The 17,276-nt window shown below is 45.2% G+C and overlaps 1 protein-coding gene across 1 annotated transcript; it reads right to left on the reverse strand.

Moving 5' to 3' along the window:
- Positions 1-181: 181 nt before the first annotated feature.
- Positions 182-17,082, reverse strand: RAB11B (RAB11B, member RAS oncogene family). The gene is made up of 5 exons (XM_059870132.1): positions 16,924-17,082; positions 11,235-11,430; positions 9,200-9,393; positions 7,587-7,667; positions 182-4,838 (listed from the first exon to the last, which is right to left on the reverse strand). Exons 1-5 carry the CDS (start codon positions 16,961-16,963, stop codon positions 4,693-4,695), a joined length of 657 nt encoding a protein of 218 aa, XP_059726115.1. The 5' UTR covers positions 16,964-17,082; the 3' UTR covers positions 182-4,692.
- Between the last annotated feature and the right edge of the window lie 194 nt (positions 17,083-17,276).

Genomic DNA, 17,276 nt, shown 5'->3' on the forward strand with positions numbered 1-17,276 from the left:
ACGGCGGGACAGAGGGACACGGGGACCGTGGGACACCGCGCAACGCGGCACCCTGCGGCAGTGCAAAAGCCCCGGGGGCAGCGGCAGGGGCACGCATCCCCGCCCCATCCCGCGCTCTGGCTCGGGAGCGCCCCCAGCTTCTTCTACAGTTGTTCTGGAACAGAACTTTACGTAGACGGTATGATTTGGCAATCTTTATATCCACATCATAACCATGCACAAAAATCGAGTGGTGTGTTTATTTACAAAGTGAATTGCACTTAACACAGGAACCAGGAATAAAAGTAAATGAAAGGAACCTCTCTTCTGGGTTGCATAAAGGCCCACTACTAATTATAGCCTACAAAGCCCAATAGTCAACACTACCATGCAGTATCTGACCAGTGTAAAATAGGAATTGCTGTTATTTTTTGAAACAGTACTGGAGTACTCATTCCATGGAAACATTCCATAAATCACCAGCTTCATTTAAGAGTCTGCAAGTAAAGAGAATCTACCCCTCAGCCCCCACTTACTGTGCTTTACTTGAAGGACAGTTAGTCTTAACCTCCAGTTGTCTGATTTTCCTTAGCTGAAATTCAAGCCCCTACCTCTAACACTGTTCTAGTTTTTTACAGAGGAAAAAAATCTTCCCTAGGTGACTGAGCCACTTCACTGGGATCTTCTTTTCTTCTATGGAGTCCAGAACCTCTAAGCAAATTCTCCCTTCTGCTTGGAAGGGAAGTGATCACCAAGCCTCAGCAAGACTCAACCAGAAACAGATCCCACCCCCACCTTCTGAAGCAATACAGAACACAGGGAATCAAAGCACCAGGAGCAAAAATACCTCCTGTACAATTTTCCAGGTCAGTTTGAATCAGTTACTTTTGTTAAGTAACTGATTCAAATCAAGGCTCAGGCCAACCCATACCACACCCAGCCAAGAGCTCTGTGTTCACACAAGAGGTCAGCAGGGAGTCACAGAACAGCACCCAAATGGGGGCAGCTCTGGCCCCACAAAGATGGCCTCCACAGCCCACACTGAAATATTTTTAACAAAGTAGCAAGCAGTCACCCATGAACTGGATTTTTACATTTATACAAGTATGGAGCTTTAAAACTTTCCAGGAACCAAACCTCCTTGTACTGTGCAGGCTCCAGTGAAGATCCCAGACTAACTCCCCTGTCTGTAAGCACTGACTTTGCAGGAAAAGATCTTTGCTGGATTGATCTGATCTACCCAAGGAATTTATTTTACCAATTTGCTGTTTGTGTGCTCAGGACCAAGTCACTTTTATGTATGCATTTTGGCCTTCACCCTCCCCATCAGTAAGAGGAGAGGCATCACGACAGACTCCTGCCTAATTCTGCATTAAAAGAGCTGTTCTAGACAGCAGCAGGAGCCGCTGATGGTTGTGTTATGACACAAGTGGCAGTACTAGGGGCTTTGTAGTGTTTTCAATAGTTAAAGGAAAGTCATCCTCAACATCCAAGTAAAGCAAGCAAAGCACACATTCCTTCTTTTCACAGGCAGCTTTCCTGTTATCAGGAATTTTACAAAAGCCAAACTTAGCCCTCAAATCCCTTGGGGTAGATGGAAGAGAGCTGTAACCTTTTTTTTCCTGACAGTAATACTGAGAGACACACAGACAGCAAAACTGTGGGATGAAGCAGTCAAGTTGAGGTTACAGGTAGTCTGTAATTTCCACATCAGGAAAGCATGCTTAAGGAGTCTGGGCTACTGCAGAGCTTCTCTGAATGTCAGACAGCTCTTCAGCATTTCCAGCTTCCTCAGGATTCCTCCAAGTCTTCCCCTCAGTAATTCCAGGACAGTAGTGGGCTGGGTTGTGGATGCAGTTTCTAAGGAGCACACAATGTTTCAACAGGACACCAGGAACCCCAGATGACAAGCCCTTTCCACAGTCTGTGCACAGGAAGATGGCCTAACCTGGCAGAACTGATCCAATGTCCTTTTTCTATGGTCGCAAACAGCCATGTACTTAGTCTGGGCAGGAGCACCTCACACCCACCCAGAAGGGCTGTGGCTCTGCCTGGAGAGCAGCACAGCAGCCTGGAGAAGAGCCTTGTCTCATAGTGAGGGACCACAGCAGATGAAAACCCCCACCCCATTCCCAGTGCTCTCAGGAGCTACAGGGGTGCACATGTGCACACACCAACTGCCCCTGTGTGCCCCAGCAAAGGGCAGGAGGCCCCTCTCTGTCACACAACACAACAGAATGGTCCAAGGTCCACCAGTGCTGAGGGGGCTTTGGATAATGGACTTGTTCAAGAGCTCTTCAATACCCATAAATTTAACTGCACTTAAGCCCTAGACACTGACCATTCACTGGGACTCTGCAACAAAGTTTAAAGCCTTCCACAAAGCCAAAGAGTACAGAAAATAGAGAAGAGACAAGCAAGTGACTGAACTGTTTCTTGGCTTCTTACATCAAGCCAGACTGATTCTAGAAACTTCATGTTAAGAGCAGGACTTGCAGACTAAGCATGTTAATACATCACCCTAAACTAATAAGTCTTCTTAACAGTACAATTCCTCCTCATGCTATCCAGCTGATTTCTTTATATAAAAAGTTTGTTCAAAAATTAAGGAGCCCAGCTCCACTAGTGTCCAGTTGTTCTCAAATGAAATATTTTCAGTATTTCAGAATTTTCCACTCTCTCATTGCCAGCTGTCTGAACACTGACTGCACTTCATGTTCTGGTCTTGGACCACCAAAAAGGAGATATCCCAGTTCCCACCTTCTCTGAACAGAATGCTAGTGAAGCAAATACTAAGTGTTGAAAGTGCTTTCTGAACTGGAACACCCTTAGGACAGAGCCCTGTGATGCCTACCAAGGAATTCACTCTCATTCAATGGGATCAGGCTGCAAGCATGCACCCTTGAACCTTGAATGGAACTTCTAAACAAAGCTGAAGAGTGAAAGTGCCAGGCACCACGTGCATCCTGTGCTGTGAGCTGGAGCCCTCTCAGTGCATACAGTACAAAATTAAAGGCATTGGTCTGGAAATCTTATAAAAGAAAAGCCATCAGAAGTAACTGCCCTTAATTTTATTACGTAACCAGACAGAACAGCTGAGACTGGAATGTCAGATTTTCTCTTCAAGCACAATTCACAGTTTCATATTTGCTTTGTATCAGTAAAGAAAAAAATCAACTCACTAATATGCAGCTGGGATTCATCCAGTGAGGTACAGGCTCAGAATAGAGAGCAAAAACTCACTGCAAATGGCACCACAAGCCTTCAGGGAGTAGCAGGTGGTTTCCAGCTCTTCCTTTAGATCATTTCACCCAGTATTTGCCATCAGAACATTCAGTGGATACCGGAGGGGATACAAGTGTGCAAGAGCTAGTGAGTGATGAAAAGCCATCAGAGATTTGCACAAGCAAGCAAGAGACTGACTATACAAAGTTGTGGTAACATTCTTCCCATTCAGCACAACAAAGAATTAGAGTAGTTAGCCCTGCTGATGACAAACCTGTTACATCAGTGAAGTACAATCATTTAAGAATTACAGTCTGCAGTTCAGTAAAACGGTAAAGAAAACAACAGATTAGTAATTATTATGTGAAATCCTAATATCCATTTTAGTAGAGGTCAATAGTGAAAGATCATGAAGAGAAAGTTCCAGATACTATGCATCTGCAGAAGTTTTACAAAATGTATAAAGTATTGTGTTTCTCTACAACAACCAAAACCCTTACAAGTGCAGGTATATATGCGACATGAAAATATTGCCTCACTCACTCAGACAGGGGCAGGAGAGATCTAGAGAAAAAGCAGCATGCAAAGAAACCCCTGGAACTAGCGCAGATCCTGCTTTCAGACACTGACCTATAGTACAAAAAGAAGCCTACTTGTACAGGCTGCAAAAGGTTTCTGAAATCAATATGCTGGCACTTACTGTACAATAATGTTAACTGATTAACATAAGCCATGAATAAATATTATGCCACTTCATAAAGCTGGCACACGCATTCATGATGGCAGAGAAAGCAATGCAGACATATTTCATTGTTCCCAAATAAAACAAGAATAGAGAAAGATTTCCCAAGCAGGAAACAGTTAACTACACAGCCAGACTAACTGTATTAGGGGTAATTACAGAATAAGTAATGTTATTTTCAACAGCTTTCTTATGTGTGTGCAGCCACTAAAATCCTCACTGTGAGACTTCATCAGGACAGAAAACAGAGCATTTGGCAGGATAGCTAGTTTAATTTCTCCCCCACGTTTACAGAAACACAAGAAAAAGAGATATCTGGCTATGGGAGGAAAAAACCTTGTCATCTAAATATAGTTTTTTCTTCAACTGGTAGAGTTAAGTCCCATTGTTCCCCTCCCAGAAAATAACAACAACAAAACCAAACTGAAAAAAAACCTAGCAAAACCAAACATGCCTATTTGATAAGAGTGTTTCATGGGATAATATCCAGCAGCAGATTTTTCCAACACAAACATGTCTATCAGATCAGTGACTACATTTCAAGCCCAGAAGTCACCACATGGAAGGGGTTTCAGAGACAGGAGGATGTTAGCCCTACAATTAAAGCTCTAATATGAGAGGGAAGATTTGGGAATGGAATAAAGGAGGGAGGAGGGAGTCACTGAATCACAGGAGATAGGAAGTGCACACAAGTTTCTAAATGAAGCACAGACAAAGTGGAGGGCACAAGAGTCATCTAGAGAAGGTCACAGGTTCTGACAGCACTGGAGTTTGTTGGATTTCTGTCCGTCAGTGGTTGGCGGGACACTGATATCAACGACGTTGTTGCCAGGAGACTCATCGTGTGCAGACCGGTCAGCGATTTGTTTCTGCGACACGATGCGGTAGATTTCTGCAAGGAGAGCACATGGTAAGAACATGCCAGAAACCAAGAAGGAGAAGATTTTAACTTGAGGGCTCTGAAAGGGAATCTAGGCTAATCAGATGTGGCGTGTAACATATGGCTGGCATATCGGTTCTGGAATGAACATATCAGCTCTGCCTGGAAAAATTAAGACAAGAGTCCTCACTGCCTTCTGCAATAGCACTTCCTATTCTGTTCTTTTTCAATGACTCCATGAAAATGGGGATTATTAAAAGGGTTTTTAAATGGGAAAGGAGCAAGAATGCTCATTTCTAAAACAGGGAATCATCGCCTTTGTGATTAAAAAAAAAAGTGGGCAGCATACTCTAGAAACACCAATCACCAGGATGCCGGGAAACCTTCACAGCAGCAACAAGTTACCCCATGGCCACCTCCACTCCCAGCAACCTGCTACCACCAAGTAACAGCAATGCTCCTCTCTGCAACACATCAGTTTTCCTAACTATGACAGTAAAAGCTGCATGGGTCCATAAAGCCCCAGACTTCTCCAAATGAATTTATTTGACTCAAACTAACTTAATGCTTGAAAGCACATCGATCCACAAAGCTGTAACCACTGAAGACAGACTGCCAACTTAAAAGCTTTCACAAACATACTGTTTCAACTGCATACTTAGAAGAAGTCTTGTAAGTGGAAAAGTTTTTAAGTTATGTTATTTCACTGACTATAAGCCCTTGTTCCAACTTCCCTCCATTGTGAAACAGGAAAAGGGCAAGTACTTCCCTGGAAGTCTGTGGTAAATATTATGGTCGCATTCATACAGCCACAACCCCAAAACAGCAACATCCAAAGCCTTTAGTAAGGAATAAAAATCACAGAGGACTGCGCAGGGCTTGTTTACAGGGATTTTTGGTTAGGTTTCTTTGGTGGTTTTATGGGTTAGGTTTTTTCTGGGGGGGGGGCGTTGGGGTTGGTGTTGGTTTTTGTTTTTTGGACATATTTTTTTGCACATATTTATGTTGTTTAAAATGGAAACCTTTAACTCAAGGCCAATCTTGTTGCCACTGGCTACCTACAGATCTTTGCTAAAGGGGGGAGGAGAGTTGTTCAGATGCTGTCACACCTTTTTTTTTTCTCCTCAGTACTGTATTTGAATTTCAGCTGTTTAGAGTGGATGCCAAGCATCCTTTGCTTTGGGGTAGCATCTCTTTGGGGTGTTTTGTTTTTTTTCTTCCAGTCGTTAGTGATTCCTCAAAGAAGTGGCCGGTAAGGAAATTCCTGTCCTGCTGTTCCCACTCTCTTCCCTCCACCAAATCCCCTGTGGTGGTTCCCAACTCACTACTCTACACAGCACATTTTCCTAGGTTCCTTCTCTCTTAGAAGGATGATTCCCCCCCAGGTATAATCACTTTAGGAACAGCCTTTTCAGGACTTCTCAGTCTTATTATCCATGTGCCTATGCTATATGACCAGACCATCTCAACACTTTTGGGAGCCCAGGGTGCTGTGAGACAGAGGGGTTTGAGTTCAGTTTGCCTGGGCCTGACCTCAGCTTGAGTTGTTACAGCACTGTGGCTCTCCTAGAGTGGCCTCAGGCCAGCACCTCTAACCAGGGTCAGTCTCAGGACAACACTGCAAGGGAAGACAGGATGGATGGTGATCATTGAACTACACTCAGAACACTAAAATAAAAAATACTGTCTCAAAGTGCCAGGGAAGTTGCCTCAAATCCAGCCAAATGTCCCAGATCGGCCACAAATCTCGGCCACAGTGCGAGACCAGCCCAGCTCCAGCTCTGGGCAGTCAGCTCTGCCCCACACTCCAGAAGCTTCACTAGTGGCTCTCTAATAACACAGATCTGCTGGGCACCAAATACAACCCATTCCTCATCTGTCAGGCTTTTACCTATACAGGCAGCTTGGCTACCCTTTATTTCCTCTTCTTGGGCACCTTGGAGTCAGAGTTGGGGTTGCTCAGTCTAGAGAAGAAAAGGCTCCAGGGAGACCTTAATGCAGACTACCAACATCCACATTCCCCCCAGAGAGCTGAAGAGGGACTTTGGACAAGGGCCTGGAGGTACAGAACAAGAGGGAATGGCTTCCTACTGCCAGAGGGCAGGGTTAGATGGGATAGTGAGAAGAAATTCTTGGCTGTGAGGGTGGTGAGGCCCTGGCACAGGTTGCCCAGAGCAGCTGTGGCTGCCCCTGGATCCCTGGGAAGTATCCAAGGCCAGTGGACAAGGCTTGGAGCAGCCTGGGATAGTGGGAGGTGTCCCTGCCCATGGCTCACTGTCAACTTGATATCCTTCAGAATTCCAAGGTCCTTCTCTGCAGAAGATGCTGTTGGTGTGGCGCAGTCACCACCTTTGCTATCAGCTGAGAATAAGAGTTCAGTAGTCTGAAAATGGTACCAGCCTGCTTTGGTACAAGAGAAGATACTGCAACATATAACTTCCAGCATGGCTGTAGCTTCACTGCTGAGATTTTGTGCAGGCACAAAAGTACAGTTACTAGTCCCTTTACAACAGTGCTATTGCATTAGCTTGAACTTATGGAACATCAGGAGATAGAAACCTCCAGGAGATAGAAACCCTCACCTGGGACAGAAAGGGGTGTATGGGGTGGGAGGCAGAACGCAAAGGTGAGATTAGAAAGCTTGAAAACTAACCATTGTTCCCACCACTCATTTCCAAAACATTCCAGAAAACTACAAAATGTGCCCATTAAGAAGATCCACCACCTCAGCTGCTCCTCAGAATCCATAACAAACCATACCTGTAAGGATGTTCTTAAAGGCTTCTTCTACATTTGTAGAGTCCAGAGCAGATGTTTCAATAAAAGATAAGTTATTTTTTTCTGTAATAAATAAGAAGTGGTTCAGTTAAAAATTTTAGTAACACTTTATTTCACATTTACTTTGAGTTTTTTTAACTTTTATTTTACGCCAAACCAGCCAGGACACAGTAATTTTTTTCTTTTCCTTGTTGCACAAGGAACACCTTGGTGCTGGAGTTCATTTCCTTTGCCCAAAGTGCAAGAACATTTTCCCCACTGCAGCCCTTGCTCAGTCAAGCAACATAAAATACCAATCTCTTCTGGCTACAGATCACATCCAGAGGTACCTTGAGCAAGATCCCCAGCAAAAGCACATATCAGCTGCTACAGAGACACAATTCTCCTCTGCAACCAAGAAGATGAACAGACCTATACTTTCCTAATCAGACCTCACTTCCAAATAACAGTAACCCCCTGAAACAGTCTATTTTCTTCTTTCCTTTTATAATGCAATTTTTTTTATTAAAAAAGAAAGTGATTACCACTCAAATATCATACCTAGAATAGTTCTGTATCACCTGCCCAGGAACAGGCAAATTTCAGTAACGGAGCTTAAACAGAAACAATTAGACCATCACTAGCAATTTAAAACAGCCTTAGGATTAAAACAGCCTTAGTCCAGGGTTAAAAAGTAAGAAGCCGAACAAAGTGACCAAAGTAATAGACTATCTGGGCCACCCACCAACTTGTTTTCCTTCTTTTACATAAATGTCACTTCTCCTCCATCTGAAAATTTAAAGCGGCTTTGTTACCCTCAGGGTACTTGCTTACCAGCAAACTTCAGAAAGTGTGTATAAGCAAGCCTTGGTAGTATTTCTAGAGATATTTTAGAAGTTGTACGTTTACATTCCACCTCCAAGCTTGACAGCCACACAAAAGCTGAATGTCCCCAGGCCTTTCAGGACAAAAGAATATCTGACCAGTGCTCTGCCAGGTAAGGAAGAGAGAAGGAATGCAGTGGCAGCATCTTACATAACTCACTTGACTTCTCCCAACAAATGATAATTCTCAAACCTGGTGATCACTGCATTTAAGTGAGACTAGATGACACTACTACATGAATCAGTGCTCTAGAGCAGCAACCACCCCATCTAAAAGAAGGTTCAGCATTCATTTGTAGCTGTCCACATTGATATCTACTCAGCAGAAGCAGGTCTCTAGGAAGGAAGGATGGACATTTTATATTGAGATTTTTTTTTTTGTGTGATGTTTTCTCTTCTAAATATTGCTGTTTCTAGCCTTGTTAGAGGAAGTGTTTTTCTTCAGCTATCAGGCAGCTCAAGGACAGTGTTTCAAAAACATGTACTACCACTAGATTTAAAAAACAAGAGAAAACTGCAAACTAAAAATGGCAAAGAAAATTCTCCAAAAAAACCAAACCAGCCACACATGCTAGTTAATAAGTCAAAATATTTCAATATAAAAAAAACAAAAAACAATAAAACGCCTTCAATGTCTTTTTTAGGGTTCAAACTAAAACTTGAGGTGGGAGTTGAGCCCTGGGCAAAACAGTGTGACCACAGCAGGCACCATCCCCTGGCCCCCGCCCAAACCTGCGAAGGCCCTGGCCTCGTCGGTGGGCACAGCCCGGAGGTGGCGCAGGTCGCTCTTGTTGCCCACGAGCATGATCACAATGTTGTTGTCGGCATGGTCTCGCAGCTCCTTCAGCCAGCGCTCCACGTTCTCGTAGGTGAGGTGTTTGGCAATGTCATAGACGAGCAGAGCCCCAACAGCACCACGGTAATATCTGAAAGCATGAGGCACAGCCCTTCAACGAGAGCTCTGTCCCAGCCACACCAGCAAACAGGCCATCTAGCTCTTCTTTAACGCCCTCCCTTCGGAAAAAGTTGTGCTGATGCAGATACTGTTGTTGGAGTGGTTTTGAAGCCTAAGATCAAGTTCCAAATGCAGCGGTTTTTTCTAATAGCATTTCTAAAAAAATCCAGTGTGTGTACCAAAATGCTGGAGAGCCTCCAGAAACCAGGACTGAAAATGTCCTGTCTGCTCCAGCTGTGTATAGGAAAACTCAGCATTGCAGAATTGGTACAGCTGGGAGGTTTCTGACAACCTAACTTTATACTAGGAAAACAGCCCTTAATAAAATGTCAGTATTTGTTCCTGATCCTTCAAATATCTCCTGTCCCTCCTACAAATTAAAGAGGGGACTCTGGACTATATTGTCACTATCTACCAACCTCTAATCCAGGAACAGGTTTTGCCTCCTCAGCGCAGGTTTGGGCCCATTTCAACAAAAGCCAAGGGCTCAGCTCAGCACAAGCCAATCTGTATCAGCAATCCTATAACATTCATATCTCTCTTCCACACAATCCTACCATTTCTCCTCAGTTCTGCTAGCACCTGTCTGACATGTTGTTGAACTGAGTCAGGGCACCAAGTCAGCAGAAATCATTCTCTTTTCTCTGATGTTTGGCATTCTGCTGGCCGAGCAGGTTGAACTGGCTGAGTGATGTGTCGAGCAGCAGTTAGTGCCAGCACAAAGGAGAGGCAGGATCACAGGACTGCAGCTGCACTAGCTCCCAGCAGCAAAATTTGTTGTTGTTGACCCAGACTAGACTAGCAGCCTTTACAGCAAGAGCAAGGGTCACAAAAAAAATTCTGAAAATCACACTAACAGTTCCAGAAAATAGGCAATTTGAAATTGTCTCTTACATCAGCTTCTGCATCCCTTTCCCTATAGACTGCTCCCTTTGGGCTTCAGGGCCTCCTGGTTTTCTCCCATTTTGACAAAATTCCCCTTACCTTAAGTTTAATGGCTCAATCTGTGCATGACTCGAACATGTTTTTACCTTTAAAAACTGATGCACATCTGTAACATAACAAAAAATCAACTCACTGATCAGAAAATTCTCTGGAGAACCAGGCCTGACCAAAGGATTTGTTTTTTGTCCTCTGCAGGTTACTTTTGCCAGCACAGAAACAGGTACACCTCAAACCACTCTGTGGAGTAACAAGGTGCCATAGGTGAAAAAACTTCTCACCTCCAGGGATTGTGCCTAAAGTTGCACAGCCAGCATTATCATTGTTGCCTTCCTACTTCCTGGCTATTCAATGTCTGGGCTCATGGACCTAGGGCTGTGACTAATTCAAAGTCATTGCGATTTCAAGGGACTTTGTGGCTGCAGGTTTTCCTAAAAATACCTTCAATCTCAAGACTGAGGAGGCAGTTGAGACCAGAAGCCATGGATGTTACAGTAAGCCACCATACCTAGACCAAAACTTGATACTAACAGTACCCAGCTTCCATCTAAAATGACACTCACTCCACATAATGAATGCAGCACATTCAGCACCGACAAAAAACTAAATCCCAAAACTCAAACAGAATTTCCCAGAGTTTTGATTTAAGCTGTCATTTGTTTCTGTAACAGTAACATAAGAATCTAAAAAGTACTTTCATTGTATTAATCAAGAGAACACAAAAGTATTTGCTATCTTATGACTTGGATCCACACTGAAGTCTGTCACAATGACTTTGTCATGTGTGCCAAATATGTTTCACTCTCTACCCATACACTTATCTGCAGCATCTCCCGCTAGAATTCTGTTGAGCAAAGACAGAGTACTCACGCTGAGGTAATGGCGCGGTATCGCTCCTGGCCTGCAGTATCCCAGATCTGGGCTTTTATCGTCTTCCCATCCACCTGGATGCTCCTGGTGGCAAATTCCACCCCAATGGTGCTCTTACTTTCCAGATTGAACTCATTGCGTGTGAAACGTGACAGAAGATTACTTTTCCCAACTCCAGAGTCTCCAATCAACACAACTGAAAGGAGAGACATCATTTTCACAATTAATTTCTCATACCAGCACTGACTCCACACTGCAATGTGGCCTGGCAGGCAGCATCCACCAGAAATACAGTCAGATGACACAGGAGAGACAAGAGACAACACCGCAGTCTTTACTATGCACACCTTGCTTATCCAGCCCCAGAAGAGCCCCAGGCTGTTTTGTGGTGAGTAGCTGCCTGGTCCTCAGAGGTGAAATTGAGAAATTGCTACAGCGACTCCAAAGTCAAACAGTGCTTTGGAAGCCCCAACCACTGCAGCAGGCAGAGGTAAGACATGCCCCTCACACACTCAACCTTTGGCACAGGAAGGCTGCAACCCACATTTTAAGAACTACAGACAAGAACATGGCAACAGGCCACCTGTCTGTCCAACAGAAGCCTTTTAACAATGTAAGTGTACTCTATTTTTATTAAAAAACAGAAAACATGGTAAGTAAACAATTATTTGCAGTCCCTTTTGGAGTCATATAGGGTGTTTTATTTCAATAATTTAATTAATATGTTCACCACAAAAAGGGGAAAACAGAAGACATTTGGTACTACAAAAAAGATACAAAGCAAAGCAAAACTTCATCAAGCAAAACAAGTTGTAGTTGACTGTATGAGAAGTAAGAGATGAGCTAGAAACCTCTGCCTCCACACAGGGTGTTGCCATGATAACAGAAAAATGTAAGTGCAGAGAGATCTTCAGCACACAAAACCCAGCTTTTCTGAAAGGAATTGTGAAAACAAAGGCACATCTTGTGGCAGGAGGTTCCCTCTATTTTTTTGCTTATAGATGAGAGCAAGAAACAACTGAGAGAAATACAGCTGAAACAGTGGAGCCAAGATCCTTTCCTCTCACAAACACTCTTATCACATACCCTTTGGAATTCAAGTGTCCTGGCTCAAGCAAAAGGAAGAAAGGCAGCTAGCCTCTGTGAGCTTCTTTAACCTTGGGAATATTTCCTGCTCCAGTTCTAAGTACAGATTTGCTGATCGTCCTCATTCATATGGTCTGATTTTCCTACAGAAAAGCAGACACAGGCAAAAAACATTCCCAATTTCCCCCCATCAAGTACAGAAAAACCTTTTCGTTGCACACTTCCAGAATGAGCTCACCAGTGTTTTCCCGGGGCCAAGGATCATACTTGTCTTTTAGTGGTGCTACAGCTTTTCTTTGGTCAGGCCATTGAGGATGGAGCTCTGGCAGTACCCTGCTCCAGCTCGCTGCCATCCCAGCCCTGGAGCACATTCCTAGGCTGGTGAGGTACCCCGGCTCTCTGCTGTGACAGCTCCCGAGCTGCACAAAGGCATTGTTGAAATGCTGGAGAGCGCCTGTGCAGCTCATCTGCCTGAGAGCACAGACAGACAATTGTGCTGGCACAGCTGAACAGGCAAAACACAACACAGGCAGGAACAGGCAGCCAGCACATCGTGGCAAGGCACCACAACTCCCCACCTGGGAGAACTTAAACCAGCTCCTCACAGTGCTCTGCCTTCCCTGGCAAACAGCCTAAACCACTTTTTAGGGTATGAGAACAGGTAGGTAAAAAAGATTTTATTCCAAGTTCTAACTCTAGGATTTTGTCAGCTTTATTTCCCAGACAAACAGTTTTTCATCACTAATTCCATGGGACCTTCCAAGAACAGGCAGAGATCACCCATTTTGCACAGGGATCTGCTGGCTGGAATAGGCTTTATCCTACAGCAAAGCCCTGGCCATAACCAAAAGTAAAAATATCCACCACACAAGCTAGACCAGATTGGAAGACCCCTGAGGCTTCCAACTGTTTCTGAAGGCAGATATCTTCCCATTATTTTGCAGCTGGATAAAGCACAGCCTTTCCATGTTCTAGCCATCTCCCAGGCTCTGGCATTTTAAAAGTATCAATTTGGGGCATAAGCCACGCAAATGGCTCTCAGGTCATTAACTCCATCTGTCACTGGAAGAAAATTCCGGGGGTCCTGCGCTCTTTTGGCTGGTTATTCACAGCCTCCCCTCACAATGCTGCCCCACATTCCAGCAGAGCTTCTAGGAGAGCATTTTTCAGAAGTTAAAGGAAGGCAACCAGATCCCAATTCAATAAAGAGCATTCCTAGAGTTTCCATGTGCTTCTTATTAATACCCAATCTTGAGCACTAAAAGGGCATTTTCACTTTCAGGAGAAAGATATCAAGACTGGGGGCCCCAGGTGCAGAGAGAAGCCACAAACTTATTTTCTACAGGAGTTGGGCAAGAAGATACCTTCAGCATTCTGGACTAAGTGATTAGATCTTGGGAAAGTTTCTAAATTTGCTAACAGGCCACCACACAGTATTGCCTGTTCAAATTCAGAAGTCATGACAGAGAAGGAAAGAAAGTTCCAAATGACAGCTGAAGAGTCTGAATACTCTCTACACACATCGCACCAGAACCGAGGAACTCGCTCTCGAAATGCCCCTAAGGGCCACACTGGTGATGAAAAGATGCACTGGTTTGATCCTGGAAGCAACATGAATCAATAACCAGCACCAGCCACCTTCAGATGGCTCTAAGCACACAGACAAGCCTCGCATAGTGCCCTGTTTATATCCTGAATCCTGCTCCTTCAGTATTTCCTGAATCTCTCTCTCCTCCAGCACCCCCTGCCACTGTGTGGGTTATGCATCACCACCACAGTACCCCTCCATCAACTCAGTCACCACCTTCACTCTGCTTCCTGTGTCTACAACATCCAGAACTACAGCACAATCCCACTCCATACACCTGCCCTGTATATTGAGATCCTTGTACAAAACAAGCCGAAGTCAGAATGAAAATTCCAATGCCATATATCACTGGTAAGAAAGGGAAAATAAACAGATCGAGTTTATGAGAGAATTGTAAATACACTCATTTATTAATCTGGGAAAAAGAATATATACTTTTGAGTGGTTAAGAAGATTAAGACTCCCTCTAGCAGAGACCATCTAATGAGAGTTTGTGATAAATCTGAACTACATAAGGTTGCCAGATATTGGTGACTAATAGGAAAGACATTTGTTTTTAATAACCACAGCCTTAGCTACGCAGAGACTAATCAGAGCAGTCTAAATTCCCACAAAAGTAAAATAAAGCTCTTTTGCCCTATGGCTGGTTTTTCCTGCTTTTTCATGAGCCAGCACACATCTGTACAACCTCAGATTTAATTTTTAAAATAAACACTGATAATAGCTAATCTTCTTGAGAGCAAAATTAATGTGCAGATCACATTTAATAGGTACAAGGCTTCCAACATTTTTAACGACTCTTCGAAGATCACAAATTCAATTCCAAATCAATGCACTCAAAACACATCCTGAAAAGTCCCTGCTTTTTCACCATCCCTGCTACAAAACTAGCTAGGAATAGAGGCCAGAACTGCTGGCTTCACTTGGGTCACATCACTGAGCACAGCCACAAGCTCTTCGCAGCCTCACTACCCCACGCAGCCCTGCACACACAGTTTGGCTCCTTCCCCCAAAGGCTGGTTTACACACTTTGTTAAAGAGTAATATTTTGTTGTGATCAATAAAATAAGCAGTTCTGTTGGGTTGCACACAGAAAAAGAGAGAAATTGGGAACAAAGAAGCACTAGTTCAGCAGAGCAGATCTGACTATAATCACTCACAATCCTAGACTGCTTCCAAACCTTAAGTTAGTCATTGCCTGCCACATGCTGTCCTTTGGAAATAGGTGGCAAGGGAAACAGTCAAGCTTTAAATTTAATAAAAATAAACCTTCCCAGACTAAGATCCTTCTACATCATTATTTCTACCTCTGACTACTTACTACACAGACTGACAGAACAGAGTTCAACAGTCATCTGAGTAGCTAAGAAGGGGCTAAACCACAAAACAACCAAAGTCCTGGATATCATTATGGCAACTGTCCTTGAGGTTTAATTCCACTACTGAAGGAGGCAAAAAGAAAAGGAAAGAGTTGGTCCCACAGCAGAGCCCTCAACCCACTTGGTCCCATTTATATTATTTTTTGTCTAGTCCCAAAAAGCCTCAGAAGTAGGAAAAGATAAATAATCAAATTTACAAAGAAAACCCTTCTCTATCTACCTTTTTTTTTTTTTAAGAAATCCACAAATGACCCCTCCCAACAGATGCACAGAAAAGGACAATTGTCTCACCCATTTTTTATTAAGCACTACAACGTGTGCCAGCATCACCACAGCACAGATCTTGATCAAATGACTTTAGATTGAGTCTCATTCCAAAATAACACTAAAAATGCATTTCAAAGCAAGTATTTTTAAAACATGAATGCATTCTTCCTAGCTGATTGACTATTCAGAGAAAGAAAAAAAATAAGTACAATTTTTAGGATTTCAAGTTCCTGGCTATTAAAACACCTGGGAAACAGACTTCAGAAGGAAAGTACTTTAGTCTCAGACAGTTTAGTATATTTTTACAGGCTGGTTGTCTGCTTTACAGGAAGAGAAGAAATAAGGGCTTTTTTTCCCCCATTGTCTTCAAGATTCAACCCACTATAAAACAAATAAAGCAATGAGGCAAATACACTTATAAAATATTTCCCACAGATGAGTAACTCTTCTTTTCTTTGCTCCACAAGTTCAGCATCACTGCTGCCCTTGTGAGCAACAAGGCATCGAACGCCTGGGAAATTGTCACAGCAGCAAGTGACCCCCAGAACCCTCACAGACCGCACAGATAGCACTGCCCTTCTCAAGAGTGAATTCTTGGGATGGAAATCAGGTTTCAGCCACCCTACCAACAGTAGATCTAGTGCAAAAACAGGCTGTGAAACCAAAGATGAGGGTGCTACACCCACCTGCACTGCTCCTCGGGCCTCACAGGCAGAGCTGTGGGATGCTCCAGGAAACTGGTCAGCTTGTGCCTCTGGACAGGCAGGAGGCCGGCCTGGGGAAACACCCCACGGGACAGAAACCCCAAAGACATCCCACAGGATGACATCCTCCGGCTGCCCCCAGAGCCAGCGCAGGAGGAGCAGCACCGAGCCCTCACAACAGCCCTGGACAACCCGACATGCCAGAGGAAGAGGCAGGGCAGGCGCGGCAAACACCCATCAGCACAACCAGTTAACACCCCTACGGTCCCAGGCTCCCAGTACCGGCGCTCAGCGGGGACCTGCGAAGGAGCCTCCACCGAAGCTTACGGTTTTGCAGCTCCGACTCGACTCCGGGCGATCTCCAGACAACCACAGGCACCGCCGGGCACAGATCCGGCCCGGGCCCGCCCGCTCCCCGCCGTGGCTCCGGTCGCCCCCGGGGTTCGCAGCCCAGCTGCTGGCGCACAGCCCACGCCGACCGGGACGGGACGGAGCGGGCAGGCCCTTGCGGTTCTCCCGCCGCTGCCCCGGCTCCAGACCAGGCCGGGGGCCCACAAGGCCGCCCCGCGTACCAAGGCCGCGGCGGACGCCCCGGGCCCGCGCGGCCCGCTGGTCCCAGCCGAGACCGGCGCGGTGCGGCGGCCGTGGCCCTGTTGAGCACGTACCTTTGAACAGATAGTCGTACTCGTCGTCACGGGTGCCCATGGCGATGGCGGCGCCGACCCTCTGCCTGCCCGGCACCGACCGCGGCCCAGCCGGGGAGGGGCGCTCCCGCAGAGCCCAATCGGCGCCCGCCAGAAACCGCAGGAGGCGGGCGGTACACCAGACCCATCAACGACAGCCAATAAATGACGGGGACTCCTCTGACTGGCGGAGAACACTGCCCAATCGAGGAGAGGCAGCTGGGGAGGGGCGGTGCTTGGGTGCCGAGCTGGGACCCAGAGAGACGGGGCGGGGCCGGGTGGAGGGGCGGGCTTTGTGTGAGGGCCGGGGCGGGTCTCTGGGGCGCGGAGTAGGG

The sequence above is a fragment of the Haemorhous mexicanus genome, chromosome 29 (assembly GCF_027477595.1).
Source record: "Haemorhous mexicanus isolate bHaeMex1 chromosome 29, bHaeMex1.pri, whole genome shotgun sequence".
Classification (NCBI taxonomy): Eukaryota; Metazoa; Chordata; class Aves; order Passeriformes; family Fringillidae; genus Haemorhous; species Haemorhous mexicanus.